The sequence below is a fragment of the Podarcis muralis genome, chromosome 4, assembly GCF_964188315.1.
Source record: "Podarcis muralis chromosome 4, rPodMur119.hap1.1, whole genome shotgun sequence".
NCBI lineage: Eukaryota > Metazoa > Chordata > Lepidosauria > Squamata > Lacertidae > Podarcis > Podarcis muralis.
In genome coordinates, this window is record NC_135658.1 from 84,920,344 (window position 1) to 84,942,122 (window position 21,779).

At 42.4% G+C, this 21,779-nt stretch overlaps 2 protein-coding genes across 10 annotated transcripts in view; one reads left to right on the forward strand and one right to left on the reverse strand.

Annotated features, from left to right (window-relative positions):
* Positions 1-19,116, forward strand: part of STK24 (serine/threonine kinase 24) — a 40,592-nt gene extending 21,476 nt beyond the window's left edge. The window contains exons 3-11 of the mRNA XM_028728265.2: positions 614-670; positions 2,274-2,382; positions 2,573-2,730; positions 3,738-3,923; positions 5,248-5,393; positions 7,170-7,293; positions 9,353-9,421; positions 12,280-12,416; positions 13,296-19,116. Coding sequence (XP_028584098.1) covers positions 614-670; positions 2,274-2,382; positions 2,573-2,730; positions 3,738-3,923; positions 5,248-5,393; positions 7,170-7,293; positions 9,353-9,421; positions 12,280-12,416; positions 13,296-13,335 — 1,026 coding nt within the window. The 3' untranslated portion in view covers positions 13,336-19,116. The remainder of the gene's footprint in view (positions 1-613; positions 671-2,273; positions 2,383-2,572; positions 2,731-3,737; positions 3,924-5,247; positions 5,394-7,169; positions 7,294-9,352; positions 9,422-12,279; positions 12,417-13,295) is intronic.
* A 1,579-nt stretch (positions 19,117-20,695) lies between these two features.
* Positions 20,696-21,779, reverse strand: part of FARP1 (FERM, ARH/RhoGEF and pleckstrin domain protein 1) — a 183,461-nt gene continuing 182,377 nt past the window's right edge. For all 9 annotated transcript variants that reach the window (XM_077927705.1, XM_077927711.1, XM_077927708.1 and 6 more), the window contains exon 27: positions 20,696-21,303. In XM_077927705.1, the coding sequence (XP_077783831.1) occupies positions 21,222-21,303 (82 nt within the window). In that variant the 3' untranslated portion in view covers positions 20,696-21,221. The remainder of the gene's footprint in view (positions 21,304-21,779) is intronic.

Below are 21,779 nucleotides of genomic sequence, written 5' to 3' on the forward strand. Positions count from 1 at the left end.
AGCTACTCTACTCAAGTATATATATAGTTACGGATGTATCTACTCTACTCAAGTATATATATAATTATGGGTGTAAAATTTCTGGAATTTTCAAGACAATTTGCCCCTTTTGGAAGAAAACGGAAACTTTTGGGGAAATTGAAATATATCCATTAATTGTTTTCTTATGAAACCTAAACTTATTTCACTGCTTTAACATGAAACACATCATTTTTAAGTTGACATACAAAGTGATACTGTTTGATATGTTTACAAAATGGGTGTTTACTCTGAAGACTCACTCTGTTTAGTAGTAGAACTTATTTCCAGGATAAGGGCCTCAAAAGTATATGTTTCTTAGTTTTGCAGAAGCAAAATTGCAGGAGAGAGCTGTGTGTGTGTGTTTATATATTTCCCTTCAGTAAAAACCAATTCCTAGAGTAGCCTATGAATATTTGTGGTAAGACAATCCCTGCTCCCCAGGCTTACATTTTAAAAGGCAGGGCACAAAAGGAAAAGGGACTGGGCACTATTTTTTACTTATATATAAAGCATTAATGAAAACTATGTAAAAATAAATAAATCTTAATTTTTTTTGGCTGATATTTAGATAAATATTTTTCTACCTTTACAGGATACAAAATTATGGATAATAATGGAATATCTTGGCGGAGGTTCTGCTCTTGACCTTGTAAGTAATCAGCTTATAGTAATGGAACTAAAGGGTATTTATCTGAATTTGCAGTTGTTTCTATGTGCATTATAAATTCAGAGTGATCTACAGTGATGTCCGACTGCTTAAACAGAAAGACATCTAGCTGCTTTTCTTTCCTCTCCAGCATTCCTGCACCCCCAAAAACTGCTCCGGTGTGCCCCAACCCCCCAGGTCATATCTTGAGAGTGCATAGGAGGTGCAAGGGGGAATATAATAATAATAATAATAATAATAATAATAATAATAATAATAATAATTTTTATTTATATCCCGCCGTCCCCAGCCGAAGCTGGACTCAGGGCAGCTCACAACAATAAAATAGTACAACATTCTAAAATCATTTCATTATAAAATTAATTCAACTCAAATTGATGGCAACCATTAGGCTAAAGTTCTGTGAAGTTTGCCAAAGGAGGGAGTCAGGCTGTGCCTGGTGGAACAGCTCTGTCTTGTAGGCCCTGTGGAAAGATGTGAAGTCCCGCAGGGCCCTAGTCTCTTGGGACAGAGTGTTCCACCAGATCAGAGCCATAGCCGAAAAAGCCCTGGCTCTGGTTGAGGCCAGCCTAACCTCTCTGTGGCCTGGGACCTTCAGGATGTTTTTGTTTGAAGACTGTAAGTTCCTCTGTGGGACATACCAGGAGAGGCGGTCCTGTAGGTACGAGGGTCCTAGGCCGTATAGGGCTTTAAAGGTTAAAACCAGCACCTTAAACCTGATCCTGTACCCCACCGGGAGCCAGTGCAGCTGGTATAGCACCGGGTGAATGTGATCTCGCAGCGAGGACCCCGTAAGGAGTCTCGCTGCGGCATTCTGCGGTTGGGAAGAAGTTGGGAAGAAGAAAAGTTTTTGCTACACTGGATCTCCCCAATAGGAATTTATTTATTTCTTGCATTTATTTCCCACCCTCACTGTGATGGTTCCAAGCCAGCTTCATGTAAGCCTCATAAATTTGTGCTAACTAACTTTAGTAAAAGGGTAAATTTATGTACCTGAACCATTAGTTCTTGGCTTAATAATACAGGAAAAAGTACTTTGATTGTGTCATTTGATTTTTATTGGAATAAATGCCCCATTCTTAATCATCTTCCTTGGATATTGAATAGGAAAACTGTGAGCCATGATCCGCTGTAATAAAATTGGAATAATGATGAGTGAGCAGAGGCTGTTTGCCTCAAATGGCTCTGTCCTCCTAGAGCAGCCCAGTCAAACACAGAAAACTCCACAAGTGATTCAGTATTGAACTGATTACAGGGGAGCAGATTCCCTTCCAGCCTGATTCTTCGCCACCCTCCCTCCGATTCCTCGCAGCCTTCCTCCCAGCCTATCCCAGTTCCCAAGGGGAAAAGCTTACACCCAGAGTTGGCTTTTTGTGATGCCACTGCCTGAGAACATGGATGTGCAGAAAAGGTCAAAATAAATACTTCTGTAGCTTTGTGTCGTTGCTGATCGCTCACGTTTTCTCCTCTATTGTGTATGAGGTGTCTAAAATTCTTGACTTCAATTTCCCCACCCACAAAGGTTTATCAGCTGTGTTTGTGCGACATTTATCTTGGAAAAATAATCTGTTGTGTTTTCTCCTAGTTAGAACCAGGGTCTCTTGATGAAATCCAGATTGCTACGATATTGAGAGAGATTCTGAAAGGACTTGATTATTTGCATTCAGAAAAGAAAATCCACAGAGATATTAAAGGTAAAACTTTGTAGGGTTTATGTTTCAAATGCTTTGGGATGGATCTAGTTTTAGTCATGGTTAGAGAAGACCCACTGAAATCAAATCACATAAGCTAGTCCTTATTTCTGTGGGTCCTTGACTAAGTCAACCTGTTTAGCTTAAACATTCGAACTCAACATTCTTTTTTTTAAAAAAAAATATTTTCTAGCTGCTAATGTGCTGCTGTCTGAACAAGGAGAAGTCAAACTAGCAGATTTTGGTGTAGCCGGACAACTAACTGATACACAAATAAAGAGAAATACCTTTGTGGGTACACCGTTTTGGATGGCACCAGAAGTAATAAAGCAGTCAGCGTATGATTCAAAGGTAAGATTAAAGCAAGACTGCTTAGGGTTCAGAGTCGGGCCTGAAAATCCTTTCTTCTGTTGTCTTTGTTAGGTGAAATAATATTATTCTGCCATGCTGATATTCACACACACACACACACACACACACACACACACACACAGTGGTACCTTGGTACTCAAACAGCTTGGCTCCCGGACAAACCGGCTCCCAAACACTGTAAACCTGGAAGCCAGTGTTCCGGTTTGCGAACATTTTTCGGAAACCTAATGTCCGATGTGGCGTCTGCAGCTTCTGATTGAGTGCAGGAAACTCCTGCAGCTGATCATAAGCTGCACCTTGGTTTTTGAACGGTTTCTGGAGTCAAACGGACTCCCAGAACGGATTAAATTCGAGAACCAAGTACCACTGTATATTTTCTATATATAGGTTTGTATATATACTGTATGTTTTATTAACACTTATCACAGTACAATAAAAGACAAGCTAGTTACAAGCACACACACATGTGCACACACTCATACGAAGAGAGAGAATAAAAGAAGAAAGAAAAGATAGAAGAGATAAAAAGTACAGGATCCTCTCTCCCCAGTATATCTTAACTTTTGTCCCATACCGAAAAGGGCGTGTCCTCCCAGCTCTCACCTGGGGGTGTTCCTCTCTTCTCCCAGCCTCTCATCCTGAGAGATTTCTGCTTCCCTGTCTCTCACACAAGGACCTTCAGACTGTACATCCCACTGAAATTTTCTTAGGAGGATTTACCTGGATCCCTTTTGTATAGCCCTTATTGCTCACGCAGGTGTTTAGGATTATAATATTTCCAGAATTCTTACGTAAACGGGTTTGAAAAACAGACATGTTTATTTTGAGTGCTTATTTCAAATACCTAAAATTAAGATGCAGAGGGAAGGGTGTGCTTGTTTCATGAATGATCAGTCAGTGAAATGAATGAAATGTTGCAGTTGGTTTCAACGAAAGGGCTCCCTTTTTGTCTCCCTCCTGTAAGTATGATGGCTTCTGTGTTACAGGCAGATATCTGGTCACTGGGGATAACAGCCATAGAGCTTGCGAAAGGTGAGCCTCCGCATTCAGAGCTGCATCCCATGAAAGTTCTCTTCCTGATCCCAAAGAACAACCCACCAACATTAGAAGGAAACTACAGCAAACCTCTGAAGGAGTTCGTTGAAGCCTGCTTGAACAAGGACCCAAGTTTTGTAAGTTGTTATGGTTTTTCCACACCCCATATACCTTTGGTCATGTTGTTTAACGAAAATGGAAGGCTGAACTTTCGATAACGTTTGAACGTTCTGTGTATTGTATATACTTTTTTTTTACAACAAAATAATTTTATTCTGATACATCCCTGTTTTTTTGTGGAGCTTTATCGTGAAAATGTCTGCCTTTCTCCTTCCCATGTTAACTTTTAAAAAATCGATTACACATTGAATTTAGTAGTAGTAGTAGTAATAATAATAATAATAATAATAATAATAATAATAATAATAATGTTATTTGTACCTCACCTATCCAACTGGGTTGCCGCAGCATTTCATTCTAAACAGCCTCTTTCAGTTAAGATAAAGGAGAATTGAGAGGGTTTCTTTCAAATTCAAAAATCTTCGCCAAAACCATGTTCATGTGGGTTTCACTTTGTGTATTCAGTCCACATTTTGTTCAGGCTGATGACAAACAGGTGTCACTTCCACAAAATTGTTTAGCTTTCTTATATTCTCTAGGATCAAAATATTTTGATGGAGGTTTACAAGCTACCTACATTTTAAGCTGTTTCTAACTTTTTATGATCGATCTATACTACTGATTAGCAACTACTTTTGTCGTGGAAGCACTTGGGCGGGGTGAAGGGTTTCAGCCAATGCATTGACAACCTTCCTGTTGTGTGCAATGGTTGTTTCTGGAATGTGGAATAGGGAAACGCTTGATTGGCAGCTAGGGATTTAGGTACCTGTGCATGTATTGCATTGACGAGTCTGTTTAAAAGTATCAATGAATCCATGCCTAAAGTCTACTATGGCTCATCTTTCCACCTATGTATATTATTAGTGAAATCTATATGCCAGGGGTCAGCAACCTTTTTCAGCCATGGGCTGGTCCACCGTCCCTCAGACCATGTGGTGGGCTGGACTATATTTTGAAAAAAAAACCCACAAACAAATTCCTATGCCCCACAAATAACCCAGAGATGCATTTTAAATAAAAATACACATTCTACTCATGTAAAAACATGCTGATTCCTGGACCGTCCGTGGGCCAGATTTAGAAGTTGATTGGGCTGGATCCAGCCCCCGGGCCTTAGGTTGCCTACCCCTGCTATATGCTGAGAAAGGAATAAAAGTAATACAGGAGAATTAAGCATTCATTAGCCACAAATACACATTTCTTAGAATAAACCAATGGCTAGTGTCTGTCTTCAGTGACTGTATGTTTAGCATTTTGGTGGACTTCAGTTTCTTTTTCTCAGTTATCTCCTTGCAAATCAACTGAAGTGTATTAAGCAAAGCAACTTGTTTTATTTTTAAGAGACCAACGGCAAAAGAACTGCTGAAGCACAAGTTTATAATACGGAATGCAAAGAAAACCTCTTACTTGACAGATCTCATCGACAGGCATAAAAGATGGAAGTCTGAGCAGAACCATGATAACTCCAGCTCTGAAGATTCAGATGGGTAAGCGGGAAAGCGGGAGAATACTGCAGATGCGGTGGGGCAAGCTTTAAAAAAAATATACATATCTTGGGCATACTCAAAATTAAACTGCTAAAAAGTAACGTAACTTTAAGAGTATAGTCGTACCTTGGATTCCAAACGCCTTGCGAGTCTGACATTTTGGCTTCCGAACGCCGCAAACCCAGAAGTGAGTGTTCCGGTTTGCAAACGTTCTTTGGAACCCGAACGTCCGACGCGGCTTCCAATTGGCTGCAGGAGCTTCCTGCAGCCAATCAGAAGCCATGCCTTGGTTTCCAAACATTTTGGAAGTCTAACAGACTTGTGGAATGGATTTCGTTCAACTTCCGAAGTACCCCTGTATGTACACAATCCTTCCTTTTTCAATGCTTTGGGTAACCAGAAATAACTCTGGAGGAGCAGTCACCTGTGATCTGAAGTGTGGGAGGGAAAGTTTTAATTAAAGTTGGATTTTAGAAGTAAAAGAACATGAGGACAGCAAGTAAGAGATCAAGACAAGGAATTTTTTTTAAGAGTGCAGTTCTTTGTTGTTGTTCTTTGGGACTATTTGGGGTAGCATCATAGATAAATGAAACCATGAGTGGGATTTGAGAAAGAATTATGAAAATATTTTTATCAAAGTTTTGTAATAGATAAGATTTTTTTTGTATAATGCAGCAGGAAAGGTCCGGCAAAAAAAACACCATGAAGATAAGAGTGGGAAGTCAACCTCTAAGGATTTATTCAGTTGGAAATTAATTTTTATTTTTTAAACTGTTAATCTTAAAATTTGTTAAATTTGTTAATCTGGTTGTTGTTGTTGTTTTTTTATAAAAAAAAACCTTTAAAATTACCCCCCCCCCCCATGAAGTATAGGAGTGTTATTACCAAATTACCAAAACACTCATGCTTTAGTTGGGCTTGTTGCATGCTGCTAAGATGTAATGTTGCATGCTGCTAAGATGTAATGTTGTGGGATGCGGGTGGTGCTGTGGTCTAAACCACTGAGCCTCTTGGGCTTGCCAATCAGAAGGTCGGTGGTTTCAATCCCCGCGACGGGGTGAGCTCCCGTTGCTCAGTCCCAGCTGCTGTCAACCTAGCAGTTCAAAAGCACGCCAAAAGTGCAAGTAGATAAATAGGTACCGCTCCAGTGGGAAGGTAAACGGCGTTTCCGTGCGCTGCTCTGGTTGCGCCAGAAGCGGCTTAGTCATGCTGGCCACATGACCTGGGAAAACTGTCTGCAGACAAACGCCAGCTCCCTCGGCCTATAAAGCGAGATGAGCACACAACCCCAGAGTCATCTGCGGCTGGACTTAACTGTCATGGGTCCTTTACCTTTACCTATTAAAAAGGTAAAGGTACCCCTGCCCGTACGGGCCAGTCTTGACAGACTCTAGGGTTGTGTGCCCATCTCACTCTATAGGCTGGGGGCCAGCGCTGTCCGCAGACACTTCCGGGTCACGTGGCCAGCGTGACAAGCTGCATCTGGCGAGCCAGCGCAGCACACCTTTACCTATTAAGATTGTATAAATCCAGAAATGGATCATGGAGCAGATTTGTAATTTATGCTGGATGTAATAATTCTGGCGCCTAATTATTAAAAACCTATTTCAGATCGCTTTTTCTGCCTATAAAAACTTTGAATTTTGGTGATAGCGTTGGTTTAAAGTAATCATGTTCGAGTTTGCCAGTTTAGTTTTATTAACAGCCGATGATGATCATATGAACAATGTGATTATTTTCTTTGCCATAACCCATGAAAAAATATTTGTGCTAAAGGGAAACAGATGGCCAAGCCTCGGGTGGCAGTGATTCAGGCGACTGGATATTTACAATCCGAGAGAAAGATCCCAAGAACCTTGAGAATGGAGCTACTCAGCTACACGAGTGGGAAAGGAACAAGGTATTTACAGACACTGGAGGAAACAAGAAACTGAAAGTATTTTAAGAAGAAATACATGCTTTTCAACTTTCATTATCACAGCTTACGGCTCTTACATGTGAGGTTTCAGGCTGTACCCAATGCTGCATGCAGTGTTTCTCTTGCTTAACAGGACTTGCTCTTCCTCTCCGTGCAGCCACAAAATTACTGTATTTTTCACTCTATAGGACGCACCTTTTCCCTTCTAAAAAGTAAGGGAAAATGTGCGTGCGTCTTACGGAGCGAATGCAGGCTGCGTGGCTAAGCCCAAAGCCAGAACAGGAAGACGGTCTCGCTGTTCTAGCTTGGGGATGCCTGCGCAAAGCCTCTGCAGGGCAGTGGGGTGCCTTTACCCCGCTGCCCTTCGGAGGCTTCACAGGCTGTCCCTGAAGCCAGAACAGCAAGAGGCTATCCCAGAAACCAGATCCCTCTTGCTGTTCTGGCTTCTAGGGTTCAGAATTTTTTTCTTCTTGTTTCCTCTCCCCCAAACTAGGTGCATCTTATCGTCCAGTGTGTCCTATGGAGCGAAAAATACGGTAGCTCCAGGAGGTGCCCTAAACCAGGGGTAGGCAACCTAAGGCTCATGGGCCACAAGCGGCCCACGGGGGTTGTTAAACCGGCCCCTGAGCTGCCCGCTTGGCGAGTCTCCGTGTGCTGCGCTAAACAGGCACAGCGCAGCGCGGGAACTTGTTTCTGCGGCGCTGAAAATCGCACCTGCGCAGACTCCGGAAATTGTGTCTACGCAAACACCAGAAATCGCGGCCGTGTGCTCACACACACACACAGGATCTGGCCCACAGAGGGGTTTCCGCTGGAGTGAACCGGCCCAGGCGAGGTAAACCTTGCCGACCCCTGCCCTAAACTTTGTGGAGCAGTTGAGAAGGTGTGCAGAGGGCTGCAGGAGGAGAAGAGGGGGACGTTCCGTTGCAGAAGCAAGTGTTGGTTGTGCAAGCAGAACAGCAGCATTGGGCGCAACCCTTTGTAACTCTCTGCACATTCAGAACTCAGTGTGCAGACTCCTAAGTATAGGTTCCGTTGAAATTCCTGTGAAACGAAATGGGGTTGGGGAACCTCTGGCCCCTGGGCCAATTTTGACCCGGCAAGGGTCCCAGTTTGGCCTGAGAGGCAATTTCCCCCAAACCATGCCCACCTACCCCAGACCTGACCTTATATGTGGTGTCAGATGTGGGGCAGATAGGCACAGCTGGAACCTGATCGCACAGCCGATCCTTGCAGAAAGCAGCTTTGCCAGCCCTTTGGAAGTACAGAAAAAGGGCTTTCAAAGCAGCAGTTTCCTGTGTGCGGCACTTCCCAAGTGCTAAGCATAGGGCTGGCAAAGCCCCTTTTGCTGTGGTTCCCCCGTGGCTGACAACCAACCGGGTGTTGGGCATTTGGGAACAACAGTGAAAAAGGGACTTTGCCAGATCTCTGGGACAAGTAGCTGGCAGATGGGATATTTTTAATGCTATCCCTATCACAGAGTCTGATGATGCTAGCAGCAGCCACTGTAATAGTGCCGCTGAAGGTTATGCCTGGGTTGGCATGTGGCAGTGATGCAGCAGTTGTTTGCCATCCTCAGTGTGCCGGTGCCCCTGTTTACGCATTAAGCATATGCACATGTGTTCCTGTAATGTCTTCCCTTGCTTTGGTTCATATTCTTGCAAATAGTAAACCAACTCCTTCCTGAAGTTTCATCAGATACATACTTCCCACCCACCTCAAATTTAACTTATTTGGTATTGCACATCTGAAACATTTCATAATCCTAAAGTACGCTTTGCTACATAAAGTAGTTAATCGTCTGTTTAACTACATTTCCTTGTTATTTGTAATAGAACTTTTGTTATGTGATATACAGAAGGAGTTCCACTTGTTCAAAATTGAATTTCAGCTTGCAATAATGCATTAATGAATTCTGGATGTATTTGTACTTGGAAGTGTGTGTTGCATAAAATGTAGAATATAGGAAAAGAATGAGAAAATGTTCAGTATATGTATCTCGCTTGATGTATTATGGAATTCTTTATTTTTTCTCCCAAAGGAAAATACCATTCAAAGGCGTCCTTTATCTCGGTGCTTATCAACAATCATATCGCCATTATTCACAGAGGTAAATTTCCATCAGCTTCACTGTTTTCCGGTCAACGTGAAGACCACATTGCCTTGTGGTCAGCCTTCCTGGTTGGGCGACTCATGCCTGTGGTGGGTGGGGCCAGGTACAAAATGGGCGGAGCAAAATATATGATCCTCTCTTTTGTATAGCAGGCTACATTCCTGACATGCAAAAGTCTCTCTGTATACGTACATTCCTCCCTCTTGGCAAACTAGAGGTGCTTTTGCCATTTAAGGAACCATTCCAGCCAGGCAGATGCTCTCAGAGAGACTGTGGAGCCTGGCATGGTGAGGGTTGTGGTCTGGCTAGGAGAGGCAGGACTTGGGGAAGCGTCCCAAGCAACAAATAGAGTCTGTGTATTTGGTCCCTGAGGGACGCGGGTGGCGCTGTGGGTAAAACCTCAATGCCTAGGACTTGCTGATCGTATGGTCGGCGGTTCGAATCCCCGCAGCGGGGTGAGCTCCCATCTCTCGGTCCCAGCTCCTGCCCACCTAGCAGTTCGAAAGCACTCTTAAATGCAAGTAGATAAATAGGTACCGCTTTATAGCGGGGAGGTAAATGGTGTTTCCGTGCACTGCGCTGGTGCTGGCTCGCCAGAGCAGCTTTGTCACGCTGGCCACGTGACCCGGAAGTGTCTTCGGACAGCGCTGGCTCCCGGCCTCTTAAGCGAGATGAGCACACAACCCCAGAGTCGGTCACGACTGGCCCGTACGGGCAGGGGTACCTTTACCTTTACCTATTTGGTCCCTGAGCCCGGTGTTCCCCACCCCCGCTTTAGAAATGATGGGAGAAAATACAGGAAAACAAATGTAATTAGTTTTGCTTCTTTAAGTACATATAGGATAAATGCAAGATTTTGTTTTTAAAAAAATGAGAATTACAGCAGGGTTTCCCAAACATGGGTCTCCAGCAGATTTTGGACTACAACTCCCATCATCCCTAACCACTAGGGATGATGGGAATTGTAGTATAAAAATAGTTGGAGACCCCTGTTTGGGAAACCCTGAGTTGCAGTGATATTTTGATCCCTTCATATTGGAAATAGTAGTAGTAACAATTAAATATCTATGTAGCCCTGTTCAGAAGCTCAGAGACTATCCCGTCTTTGCAATAACTCTGCAAAGAAGATCAACAGCATTCTTGCTGCGCAGCAGATGGGAGGCTGGAGCTGAGATAGAGCAGATTCCTAGCTTAAGTCTAGGGGGATTTGGGGAGAAATGTAAGTCTGAACCAGGACTTGATGCTGAAAGGCACTAGGGCATCCTTTCCACCTCGCCTGGGGATGATTGGGGCTGTAGTCCAGCAATATCTGGCGAGCTCCATGTTGGGGGAAGGTTACACCAAGGTAGCAGCAGGGGATAGACTGTCGAAACTTGAATTTAATATGCACCAGAGTTGGGAGTACACATTACTGCCTGCAGAGTACTTCATAAAGCTGTCCATCTTCTGGACTTCAAGAGTTAGAGCAGAGTTTCCCAAACTTGGGCTCCCAATTTGATTTTGGACTACAATTCCCATCATCCCTGACCACTGGTCCTGCTAGCTAGGGATGATGGGAGTTGTAGTCCAACAACAGCTGGAGACCCACGTTTAGGAAACCCTGGTTATAGAAACGCAGTGCTGTGATGAAGCGGCATTTGTTCCTGCCCCCTCTGCTCCCCGTTCCCTTCCTGGTTTTAAAGACCTCATGGTGGGAGGTGGGGATATTAGCAGTTACGTTAGTGAGCCAGAAGGAAAAGCAGTAGAAGTCCTTCTCCCACCTCTATTTTGAAGAGGGTGGGGGGCAGCTGCTGTAGTGCAGCCCACATTTCTTAAGGTAAAGGGACCCCTGACCATTAGGTCCAGTCGTGGCCGACTCTGGGGTTGCGGCGCTCATCTCGCTTTATTGGCCGAGGGAGGTGGCATACAGCTTCTGGGTCACGTGGCCAGCATGACTAAGCCACTTCTGGCGAACCAGAGCAGCGCACGGGAACGCCGTTTACCTTCCTGCCGGAGCGGTACCTATTTATCTACTTGCACTTTGACGTGCTTTCGAACTGCTAGGTTGGCAGGAGCAGGAATTGAGCAACGGGAGCTCACCCCATCGCGGGGATTCGAACCACTGACCTTCTGATCGGCAAGTCCTAGGCTCTGTGGTTTAACCCACAGAGCCACCCGTGTACCCCACAGCGCCAGAGAAGCACCTTGTGGTGTGAGAGGTGCCAACCATTCCCCATAACACACACACACACACATGGCTGCTTTTTATATATTAGCTGTGTGTTCGATTCTGCAGTTTTTATTTTGCTGGGTTAAAACTGTTAACCACTCCTGGGCATGGAGTGGCAAATTCCTATTAGGAGACGAAAAAGGACTCTTTCCCAACGAAAAGGTAGCCTAGTGACTCACTAAATGTGTTCGTTGCCATTAGAGGCAATTTATTTGTGCAGTAAAATTACTTTCCTTTTTTGGCACAGCAGCCTCCTGGTTACTTCTGTGAGTTCCTGGTGCTTTTAAAGGGAACATATCGTTCAGGGAGGGAGATCAGGATGGGAAAGGCTATTGTACTGAAAATAAGGGACATGACCCTGCTATACATGTGTCTGTGTAGAATGTTGCCCTGCATTTTGGCTCTTAAACCATGCATTTATAAGCAGCTGTCAAGTTAAAGCCCTGCTCATGCTTTTAGAGATTCCTTGAGATTTGCTTGATAACATACAATAGTTTCAATTTACGTTGTAGATCTCCATGCAGTCTGTAGATCTAAAGTGTGGTGGTACTTGATTTTTTAAAAAACTCTTTTGCTCATTTAGATTGTACAGTATACGCATTTCAAATGGTTACATGGCTAATACCCTTTTTTTGTTTTGATTCAGCTGAAAGAGAGGAGTCAAGCTTGCGGGGGGAACATGGGATCCATAGAAGAACTGAGAGAGGCTATCTATTTGGCTGAAGAAGCATGTCCAGGCATTTCAGATACCATGGTGACAGAGCTCGTGGAGAGACTTCAGAGGTAATAGTAAAGCCACCTAGCAGGAAACAGTATTACCCAATTCAGTGTGGTTCCTTCAACATAAATGTATCAATGGTATCCTAACCCACATGGCCAAGGAGTATGAAACCTGAATTCTCTGCCAGAAGGAGATGTGAATTCTCCTAGCAGAAATCTCTGCTTGTTTGATCTCATGCTTATTAGGTAATATTGTATGACTTAGTTAAGTGGGGTAACATTCCTACAATCAAGGATGTCACAGGGCATAAGTTATTAGCAGAACCATTGACTTTTTAATCTAAGGAATAGTCTTGAGTTATTCACTAATTTACTGTTTGCTATCAGATTGGGTATACAGTGGAACCTCAGTTGCTGAACGCTTCGGAAGTAGAACATTTTGGCTTTCGAACGCCGACAACCTGGAAGTGAATTCTTCCATTTTTGAACGTGCCTTGGAAGTTGAACGGCTTCCGAGGCGGGTTGCTCCATTTTCCCCCAGTGGATTTTGCCGACCTGCAGTTGCGCCTTGGCTGTCAAAACGTTTTGGAAGTCGAACAGTCTTCCGGAACGAATTACGTTCAACAACCGAGGTTCCACTGTAGTGGCAGGTTTTAAGACATCCACAAACTCTGGATTTGAGCAAATGTCTTATGAGAGTATAGCAAATTGCAAAGAGAGTAAAATTACCAGAGCATATGAGGGGCAGGGAAGGGCCAACTGGGCACTTTTTAGAACAGCGTTTCCCAAACTTGGGTTTGTTTTGGATTGATTTTGGAATCTTCTGAGATTGCCTCCATCTCTAGAGCCATAGGCTTGAGAAGCATTATCTTAACTGCCATCACAAAATAGCTTGATCACCGGTTTTGCTTTCATGACACCATTTCTCCCCCCCCCCCCCAGGTATTCAGTAACTGGAGGAGGAAGCACATCATCCCACTAAAGTATTGTTTTGTGGCGTTTGCTTGTTCGATGTGGCTCCTATAGGCACCTCCTCAAATGCTGGTCTGCCGCTGTTGCTTTCAGTGGCGAGCTCTCCAGTATGTGGACATTCCTGAAGGTGCAGCAACACAAATGGACAACATAGCAAGGGCATTGTTTTTCAGCTCTGTATAGTTTTTTTTTAAAGAAAAAACAATAATGCACATATTCAAAGGAGGTATCTTTTTAAATTTCTGAGATGTATATTTAGGATTGCAGTTAGGAAACTAAAGCTATTGTGAAATCTCAGGTATCTTGCTTTAAGTCATTGGTCTTCAACTCAACGATCCAGATTCAGAAGCGATTTATGTCTCAATCTAAAAGTGGGCGCCCCAATGGTACGGCCACTGTTTTCTTTCAGGGTCTTATTTTAACAAAATGCATAAGATTGGGAGATGAAATAACGGGGTGGGGTGGGGACGAAGTGGGTATCATATTTTAGGTTGGGATTTAAGATGGATCTCGGACCTGAACAAGTTGAAGACAACTGCTTTAAGTCGATGAATCTGTGAATTGGAAAACATACCATTGGCTCTGTGTACAGATTTGTATATAGTCACTTTTTTTACTCAAAACTTGCTCAATGTGCATATAGAATCCCTCTGTACAAATGGCCAAGTTCTCTGTAGATGATGCTAGTGAGGTAAATATTTTGGCAGGTCACAACTGATTATTGGCTTGCCTTTTGTTATATGACATTTTCGAACCGTATGACAAGAGGTTTGATTTGACCTTGTATTTGTAGGTCAAAAAGCTGTGCTATAAAAAATCTGGTTTGTACCTCAGATGCAAAGTTTGCTCTAGTTTTGTTACACGGTGTTATTCTTTTTATTAATCTAGAGTTGGGTTTCTAATCATGGTACGACATTGATTATTTCAGTTTCCTGAATCACTTGGTTTGAGGTTCTCTAATACTTGTTTGCTTTAGTGGTTTTTTTTTTTATAAAAAAGTCTAAATTGTGCCAATCCAAAGTCTGAATTCAGTTTTATTAGGGTTTTTGTTTTTTTAAACTTCCTTGTAAAATCAGAACATCTCATACAACTAAATTAATTTTTTTTCTCTTGAAACACCACTTAAGAGATTCTGGCTGGATAATGGCAATTTGTAAGATGGTGATCTTAAAAACAATATAAAATATATGAAGCTTATGTATATGAAAACTTTTAATCATGACCATTGAGAGATACATTTGATTTAACTTGGTATCCAAGATCCATTGTTAAGGGGGAGAATACTTGAAATTTCATCAATACTTAAAATAGATATTCTCACTGCTGTACTTTAGTTAAATATCTGTATATTTGCTTGTTACATCTTTTGTGGTTCATCTTCTGAACTCGGCCTCTTTTACAATGGGCAGAAATCAGTAGAATGTCAACATTTTGCCTATTGGGAATATTTTTTTTGTAAATGCTGTATAAATATCTGATAAGATATTCCATTGACTCTATTTCTTTTCAAGAAATTCCTTGAGGTGAATGGAATACATCCGTGTGAAGATGTAGTTCTCAAGAATTATTAAAAGGGGCTAACAAAAGAAAATAGGTTGCTGACAATGACTTACATCACAATCCAACCATGTCTAGTCAGGAGTAAGTCCTATTGATTTCAGTGGGACTTGCTCCTAAGTAAAGGAGGGTAGGCTTGCAGCCTTAGTCAACATTTTTAATATTTCACAGTTCCGAGTGAACGTGAAATCTGTTTTAGTCTTCAATAATATTAAACACATGAACTTGAACTCGGAGCGTACCCTTTTGAGTCCAACCATGCCTGATCACACCTTGAGTGAGAACTTCCTATGCCATATGGACTAAAGATGAGCCAGGTGTGAAAATTCACTTCCAACACTTATACCATATTTTGCCTGCTAAAATGGTCTGATGTAAACTGATTTTGCCACCTCCTCCTCCTCTATAGGGTTGCCCCTAAGGCTCCCTGAAAAGACTTCCCTGAGGGTTGGAGCGCTCTAATGATTGCGGTGGGCTGTGACACGAGGCACAGAGGGAAGGGGGGAATCTTGTAAAACAGAGAGGAGGTAACTTCTGGAAGTAAGACCAGCCTGCCTGAATCATATGAGCAGAGTACTGGTGAAAAAGAGGCAACTTTTAGTCTGAAGAGGGTACCCTGTGGGAAAACTCCTCACACCCACGTGATCCATTTTCCAGTCTACATGGAGACTAAGACCTAACAGCATTTTCCAAATGGAGCTTCTAGAATTTATTTGTGAACAATCTGTTACTGTAAGAAAAATAATTGCAATTCACTTTGTTAAGAGTATTCACAGTTTGAGACTGAGGCAGAAAACTCTTTTGAAGATTTGGGCATTGGACTTCAAGAGACACCTTGACCGTGGCCTTTTTCTTTTAATTGGTAGGTTTTTTTGCGGTACTGTATTTGCATAATTGGGCAGCTCTTATACACAGATGGCTTTTAACAGAGGTGTTTAGTTGAAGACTTGCTGAAAGATTTAGGGATTTGCACCCAATCCTATGCCTATTTATCCAAGTCCCACACTGAATTCAGTTGGATTTGCTCCCAAGTAAACATGCATAGGATTACAGAACAATAATTTTTGTGGGTGAGGATGTCCAGTTGTGGTGTCCTGCTTATGCAAGGGACTGCACTTCAGTGGGGTTCCTCCTTCTACTCCTATGCACCTCCAAAATGTGCTCGCAGGTGGGAGGCTGTAGGAGGGAAACTCCTGTTGCGTTTGATGTCATACTCTCATCCTCCTGTTAGAAGATAAAGCAAAATTGCAATTCTCTTCTGGTTATGATCAAATTCGGATTGTAGTTCCAAATCACCTCTCAAACTTTGCTGTATGTTTTTTACTTTGGCCTTTTAAGTTAATGGGTGTCACGTTTTAAACAATGTATTAGAATTGTGCTCTTCTAGGGAAATGCAGCATTGCAGTGTATGATTTCTGCATTTTCTGTGTGCATGGTGTCAGCAGGGCCATTGGCTTATTATGCTTCCTGGTGCTGATGGGAATTGCACTTCAAAACCTCTAGAGAGCACCATTATGGGAAAGGCTGGAGTAGCTAATACAGCTTTTCGTCCCTTGGCCAGGGGAGATTTCGGTCTTAAAATATTCTTGCTAGTGAGCACCAAACACTTCCACAGTTACTCTAGAAATTTCCCACTTTTCCAAGATTTAGTATAATTAGGGCGCTAAGTGAGCTGTAAAAACAAACCCAAGTCTTTCGAACAAGAAAGGCTTCCTGTTTGTGTGGGTCGGGTCACTTTTCACATGTTTCGTTAGAAATCTGCTTCTCTTGCCGTTGCACTCTTGTAGTTGGGTGTAGGAGGTTAGGTGGCTGTTGTGTTGGTGCACAGAACTTCTGGTGAAATAGTGTAAGTCTCCTGTTTTCTGATTAGGTGCCATGGGCTCTTTGGTTCCCCCAATAGTTGGTCGTGTTGGGAGTCGCATCTGGTCTTGTTTTGTTCTTAATCGTCATGTAGCGTTTTGTATTTTTGGTACCTTGCAGCACGGGTGTTTTTGTTAACATCTTTAGGGGAAGTTCGGAGGTGTATTCTTCTAGTTGTCCCCTCCACGCAGCACACCCACCTCTGCTTGCTGATTGGGGCGGGTAATGTATGTCTTGGCTTTTCTACATAATGATGATTAACATGTTTACCACTTCCGTCACCCGTTTTGAAGAGGAAGGATCACGGCAGCTGCAGGACTGTAGATCCTGAGACCTATTCCTACACCTCACCTTGCTGTAGCCATTGCAGAAGCATCTGAATTGGCCCCATATTTTCTTTATAGACATTTGCTACTGAATTGAAGTTGCAAATGCACAGTGGAAAAAAGATTGGAAAAAGGATTGCCCCATGACACCTGAAAGATTTGTTGTCATGGTTTCATTGGCTAGAGTCCTCTTGATCAGATGCACATAGGATTATCAGTTAGCAGATGCACATATATGTAACCAGTGTGCCCAAATGTAAGAGATATCAGGTCTACAAAAGCCCTGGTGGTGGGTCTTGTAGCTGTTTGGATTCAGCAGACTTTCATCTGCCTCTCATGTTTCGTGACCTTTTGGCGCCACTGATTACAACTTTTCTTCGGTACTTGTGTGCCTCTAGATGACCCTTTATGCATCTGATAAAGTAAACACTGCCGTAATCAATTTAAAGCAGCAGTGTAGGATTTAAACTTTTGTAAATAAGAAATCCAGAAATATTTTGAAACGGAGAATTTTCCACTTCTAAAAACAAGTTGTTCCTTAAAATTAGTAACATAATAAACAGATACAGAACTAGTTAACTTATGCAGTATCAAGAGTTGAAATTATTATTAATTATTATTATTTTCGGTACGATCCCTTGGGAGAATGCATGCATATATAATATAAACACATAGTTTTTGGGTGTGCAGAAAATTAGCGTTGACAGGTTTCAGTGCCTTCCCCTAAAACTTAAACCATGTGAGGTGATATATGCTATTAAGTCACAAATAATTTTTATTGGAATATTTTATGTAAACCTTTGAATTTGTTCCGACTATGACATTTAAACACATTTGCTTTATTGACTCCCCACCCACCCCCACCCAATATTTCACTTAATACTTTGGGCTGTTGGGGGGAAAAATGCGATATTTATACAGCACATAAAATCATCTCCTTTTACTCAAAATGTAAATTAAACATGCTAAAGCAGATCTCCATCAATTTAGGGCATCAGAAAGTTCTCTGGAACACCCCCCCCCCCCCGGAAAACCTAATTGAAAGTCTTCCAGTAAACATACACATCACTAAGAACATAGGACGTTGCCTTATACTGACTTGGATCATTAAGTCTGTCTAGCTCAGTATTGTCTATATCAGGGATGGGGAGCCTGCAGACCTCCAGATGTTTTTGGAACAACAACTCTTATCACCCCTGACCAATGGCTCCGCCGGCTGGGGCTTATACACTTCCAACAACTTCAGGAGGGCCTAAGGTTCCCTCCCCCAGATTGCATTGTTCCAGAGGTTGTTTTCCCCCCTGCCCTACCTGTAAATGCCAGGGATTGAACCTGTGACATTTGGGCATGCAAAAACGTGTGCTGTGCCCTACGTGGTCCAGGAGAGCTTACGCCACAATAAATCAATGTGAGATGTGACAGTACTGTGTTTGCTGCAGCAGGCTTAAGGCAGCTACCCCGTTTGAAGCCATTTATCTTTAGTTCACAAGCAAAAGGTACAGTAAACAGACATTGGACATCTTTCCGTATAAAATCAGTTTGGGTGAGGAAGGCAGACCTTAACATATCAGGCCAGGGTGTCTATTAACCAAGTACATGCTAAGGATATGTTGCATATAATAAGGAGGAATCACTTGGCTAAGGGATTTGCCCAGGTGGTTACTGCCGCCCTCAGCATGTGTTGGATTCTTTTTACAGGTAATTAAAAGAATTTCCTGGCTGGATCAGATCAAAACCTAGTCCAAAGCCATCTGCCTTTAGGAAATACACAAGCACAGCAATCTGTTGATAACTAGCCGTTCTCCTCCTACCCCCCCGAGTGTCTGGTAATTGGGTATCTATTGTCTCTGTACATGGAGGTCTCATTTTTAGCTATTGTGAGGAAATACCCAATGAATAGCCCCCCTTATCCTTTTATCAAATTCTATTTTCTTCTGTAATGCTGTTCTCTATTTATAAGCCTGTATAAAAATTGCTTATGGTCACACATCAAGCTGTTCTTCAACTCCTTGTATGTTACATGACACAGAAATAAAGAAACGCAACAATTTTGGGTGTGTGAGTGTGTTTATGGGCAACATTATCTAGGAAAACAGTTTCCAGTATTTTAAGGAACACGGGGAGAGAAGGGACAGCATAGTGGGGATTCAAAGCAGCTCATTTATATGTGCATCTGAGAATTTTGGAACTTTATAGCCGTGATGCGCAGGAATTTTACTTATATACAGGTAAATATACATTAATTTGTGGTTGCTTGTTCCTGTAGGTTGCTGTCATATGAGAAGGTAAGAAACGATACTTGTCTAAATTAGGTGGGAGTGGTAAACCCAACACAAGGGGAAGGTGAGGGGTTCACACATAGCACAATTACAAATTGCAACTAGATGTCCCTTGTTTTGCACTCCTGGTGTGTATGTTGGTTGTTTTTGTTATACTGGAAGATGGTGCCTAGTTAACCTGGACTGATTAGCTTGCAGGCATGTTTACAAGACAGTCACTTTATTAGTTATGCTAAATTAGCATGTATAGATTGAAAGTAGTAAAAAGCAAGATAAAACTTGGTTGGTTTTGTTATTCCCTAAAGGAATACCACTGGCAAGTCATGTATTTTGCATTTCTTAAAAATGAAATTTTCTGTTTTCAAGATTTCAGCATCGTACTTTTTTAAAAGTAGGGGTAGAGAAATTTGACAGCTTATTACCTTAAAAATAAGGGACGTGGGGGGCGCTGTGGGTAAAAGCCTCAGTGCCTAGGGCTTGCCGATCGAAAGGTCGGTGGTTCGAATCCCCGCGGCGGGGTGCGCTCCCGTTGTTCGGTCCCAGCGCCTGCCAACCTAGCAGTTCGAAAGCACTCCCGGGTGCAAGTAGATAAATAGGGACCGCTTACTAGCGGGAAGGTAAACGGCGTTTCCGTGTGCTGCTCTGGCTCGCCAGAGCAGCGATGTCACGCTGGCCACGTGACCCGGAAGTGTCTCTGGACAGCGCTGGCCCCCGGCCTCTTAAGTGAGATGGGCGCACAACCCTAGAGTCTGTCAAGACTGGCCCGTACGGGCAGGGGTACCTTTACCTTTACCTTAAAAATAATGGGGGCTTTAAGATGTTGATATACTTCATTCCCTTTTCCAGTAAGCTACATTCTGAACCGTTTTTGCACATTGTGAAAAGGGCAAATGTTGCGCTTTCCAGCTGGGCCACATTTGATAAAAACATTTAAGGATGTTGTGTCTAATTGCTTTCAAATGTATATACACAAGATGTGGATTGGTTTCTAGTAGCATTTCTAAATAAAGGTGCAGAAACATACCCCACGAGAGAGAGAAAATTATTCTTCCAAACTTCACGATGCATTACATCTGTTACCATCTCTACTGAACCACAAATTAGTGCCACAATTCTTGTACCAGACAGCTGTTGACATGTTAGACCAGCTTTCAAATTCCCCTTCTCAACCTTCACAGGACATCAGTGTTCTAAATATTGCACAGGTTAATCATGTAAACTGTTCACCTTGCAGAATTTTATGTACTGGAACATAATTTGTGCCAAGGAAGAGTAGAGAGAACCTTTCCGACCATATTTGAAGCAAATGATCTCGGCTTCTGGTAAGATGAAATGAGCAGTCTACAGCCTTGCTTGGTAACTTTAATTTTTAGAAGTAAAATGTGTAGAAACACTGAATAATGTAATTAAAATTACCCCTCCCTTGCTTTGAGACTGCCCCTTATGAACATTTGAAGGCTGTTAATGCATACATAGGAAATACATTTTTTTAATAAAAAAAATGGCAGTTTACTAATTAATCACTTTGAGGGGTTTGTCTGAAAGAAAAGGCATTTTGCTTCCCAAAAATTCTATTATTTCTGGTGCAAATCTTTGAGGCAAGGAAATCGTCTTTTGGCACTCCAAGGACAATATTTTAATACTGGCACAAGCTTAAAAAAAAAAAAAAAACCACACCAAAGGACAAATACGAGACAGTCACTTGGCCGATAATAGTAAACAACCCTGCTTGAGGCAATATTACAAAAAGCTGCTCCAAAACAAGTTTTTTAAAAAACGAATTTATGTTTTTACTGAACTTTAAAAGGAGAAAGAATTCAAATGTCCTCTAGAAAAGCAGCAATTGTTGGAATGAACAATTTGGAGTTCAGTCATCAATAAGCATGGGATTCCTCGTGACTTAAAACGTGGATGCGCGAGGCTGGACTAGTGGCACTTCGGATCACCTCCATCCATCTAAGCGATACAAAAAAAAAAAATGAATACAAAAATGATTTGGTTGTGTGCCTTTTAACACATGAAATACAGTGGTACCTCGGGTTAAGTACTTAATTTGTTCCAGAGGTCCGTTCTTAACCTGAAACTGTTCTTAACCTGAAGCACCACTTTAGGTAATGGGGCCTCCCGCTGCCGCTGCGCAATTTCTGTTCTCATCCTGAAGAAAAGTTCTTAACCCGAGGTACTATTTCTGGTTTAGCAGAGTCTATAACCTGAACCGTATGTATCCCGAGGTACCACTGTATTGTACAACACGCACACACCTCAAGTGTTTTAATCCAGTGGGATACAGTCATACCTCGGGTTACAGACGCTTCAGGTTGCATTTTTTCAGGTTAAGGACCGCCGAAACCCGGAAGTACCGGAATGGGTTACTTCCAGGTTTTGGCGGTTGTGCATGTGCGCAGACTCAGGTTGTGAACTCTGCGGGTTGC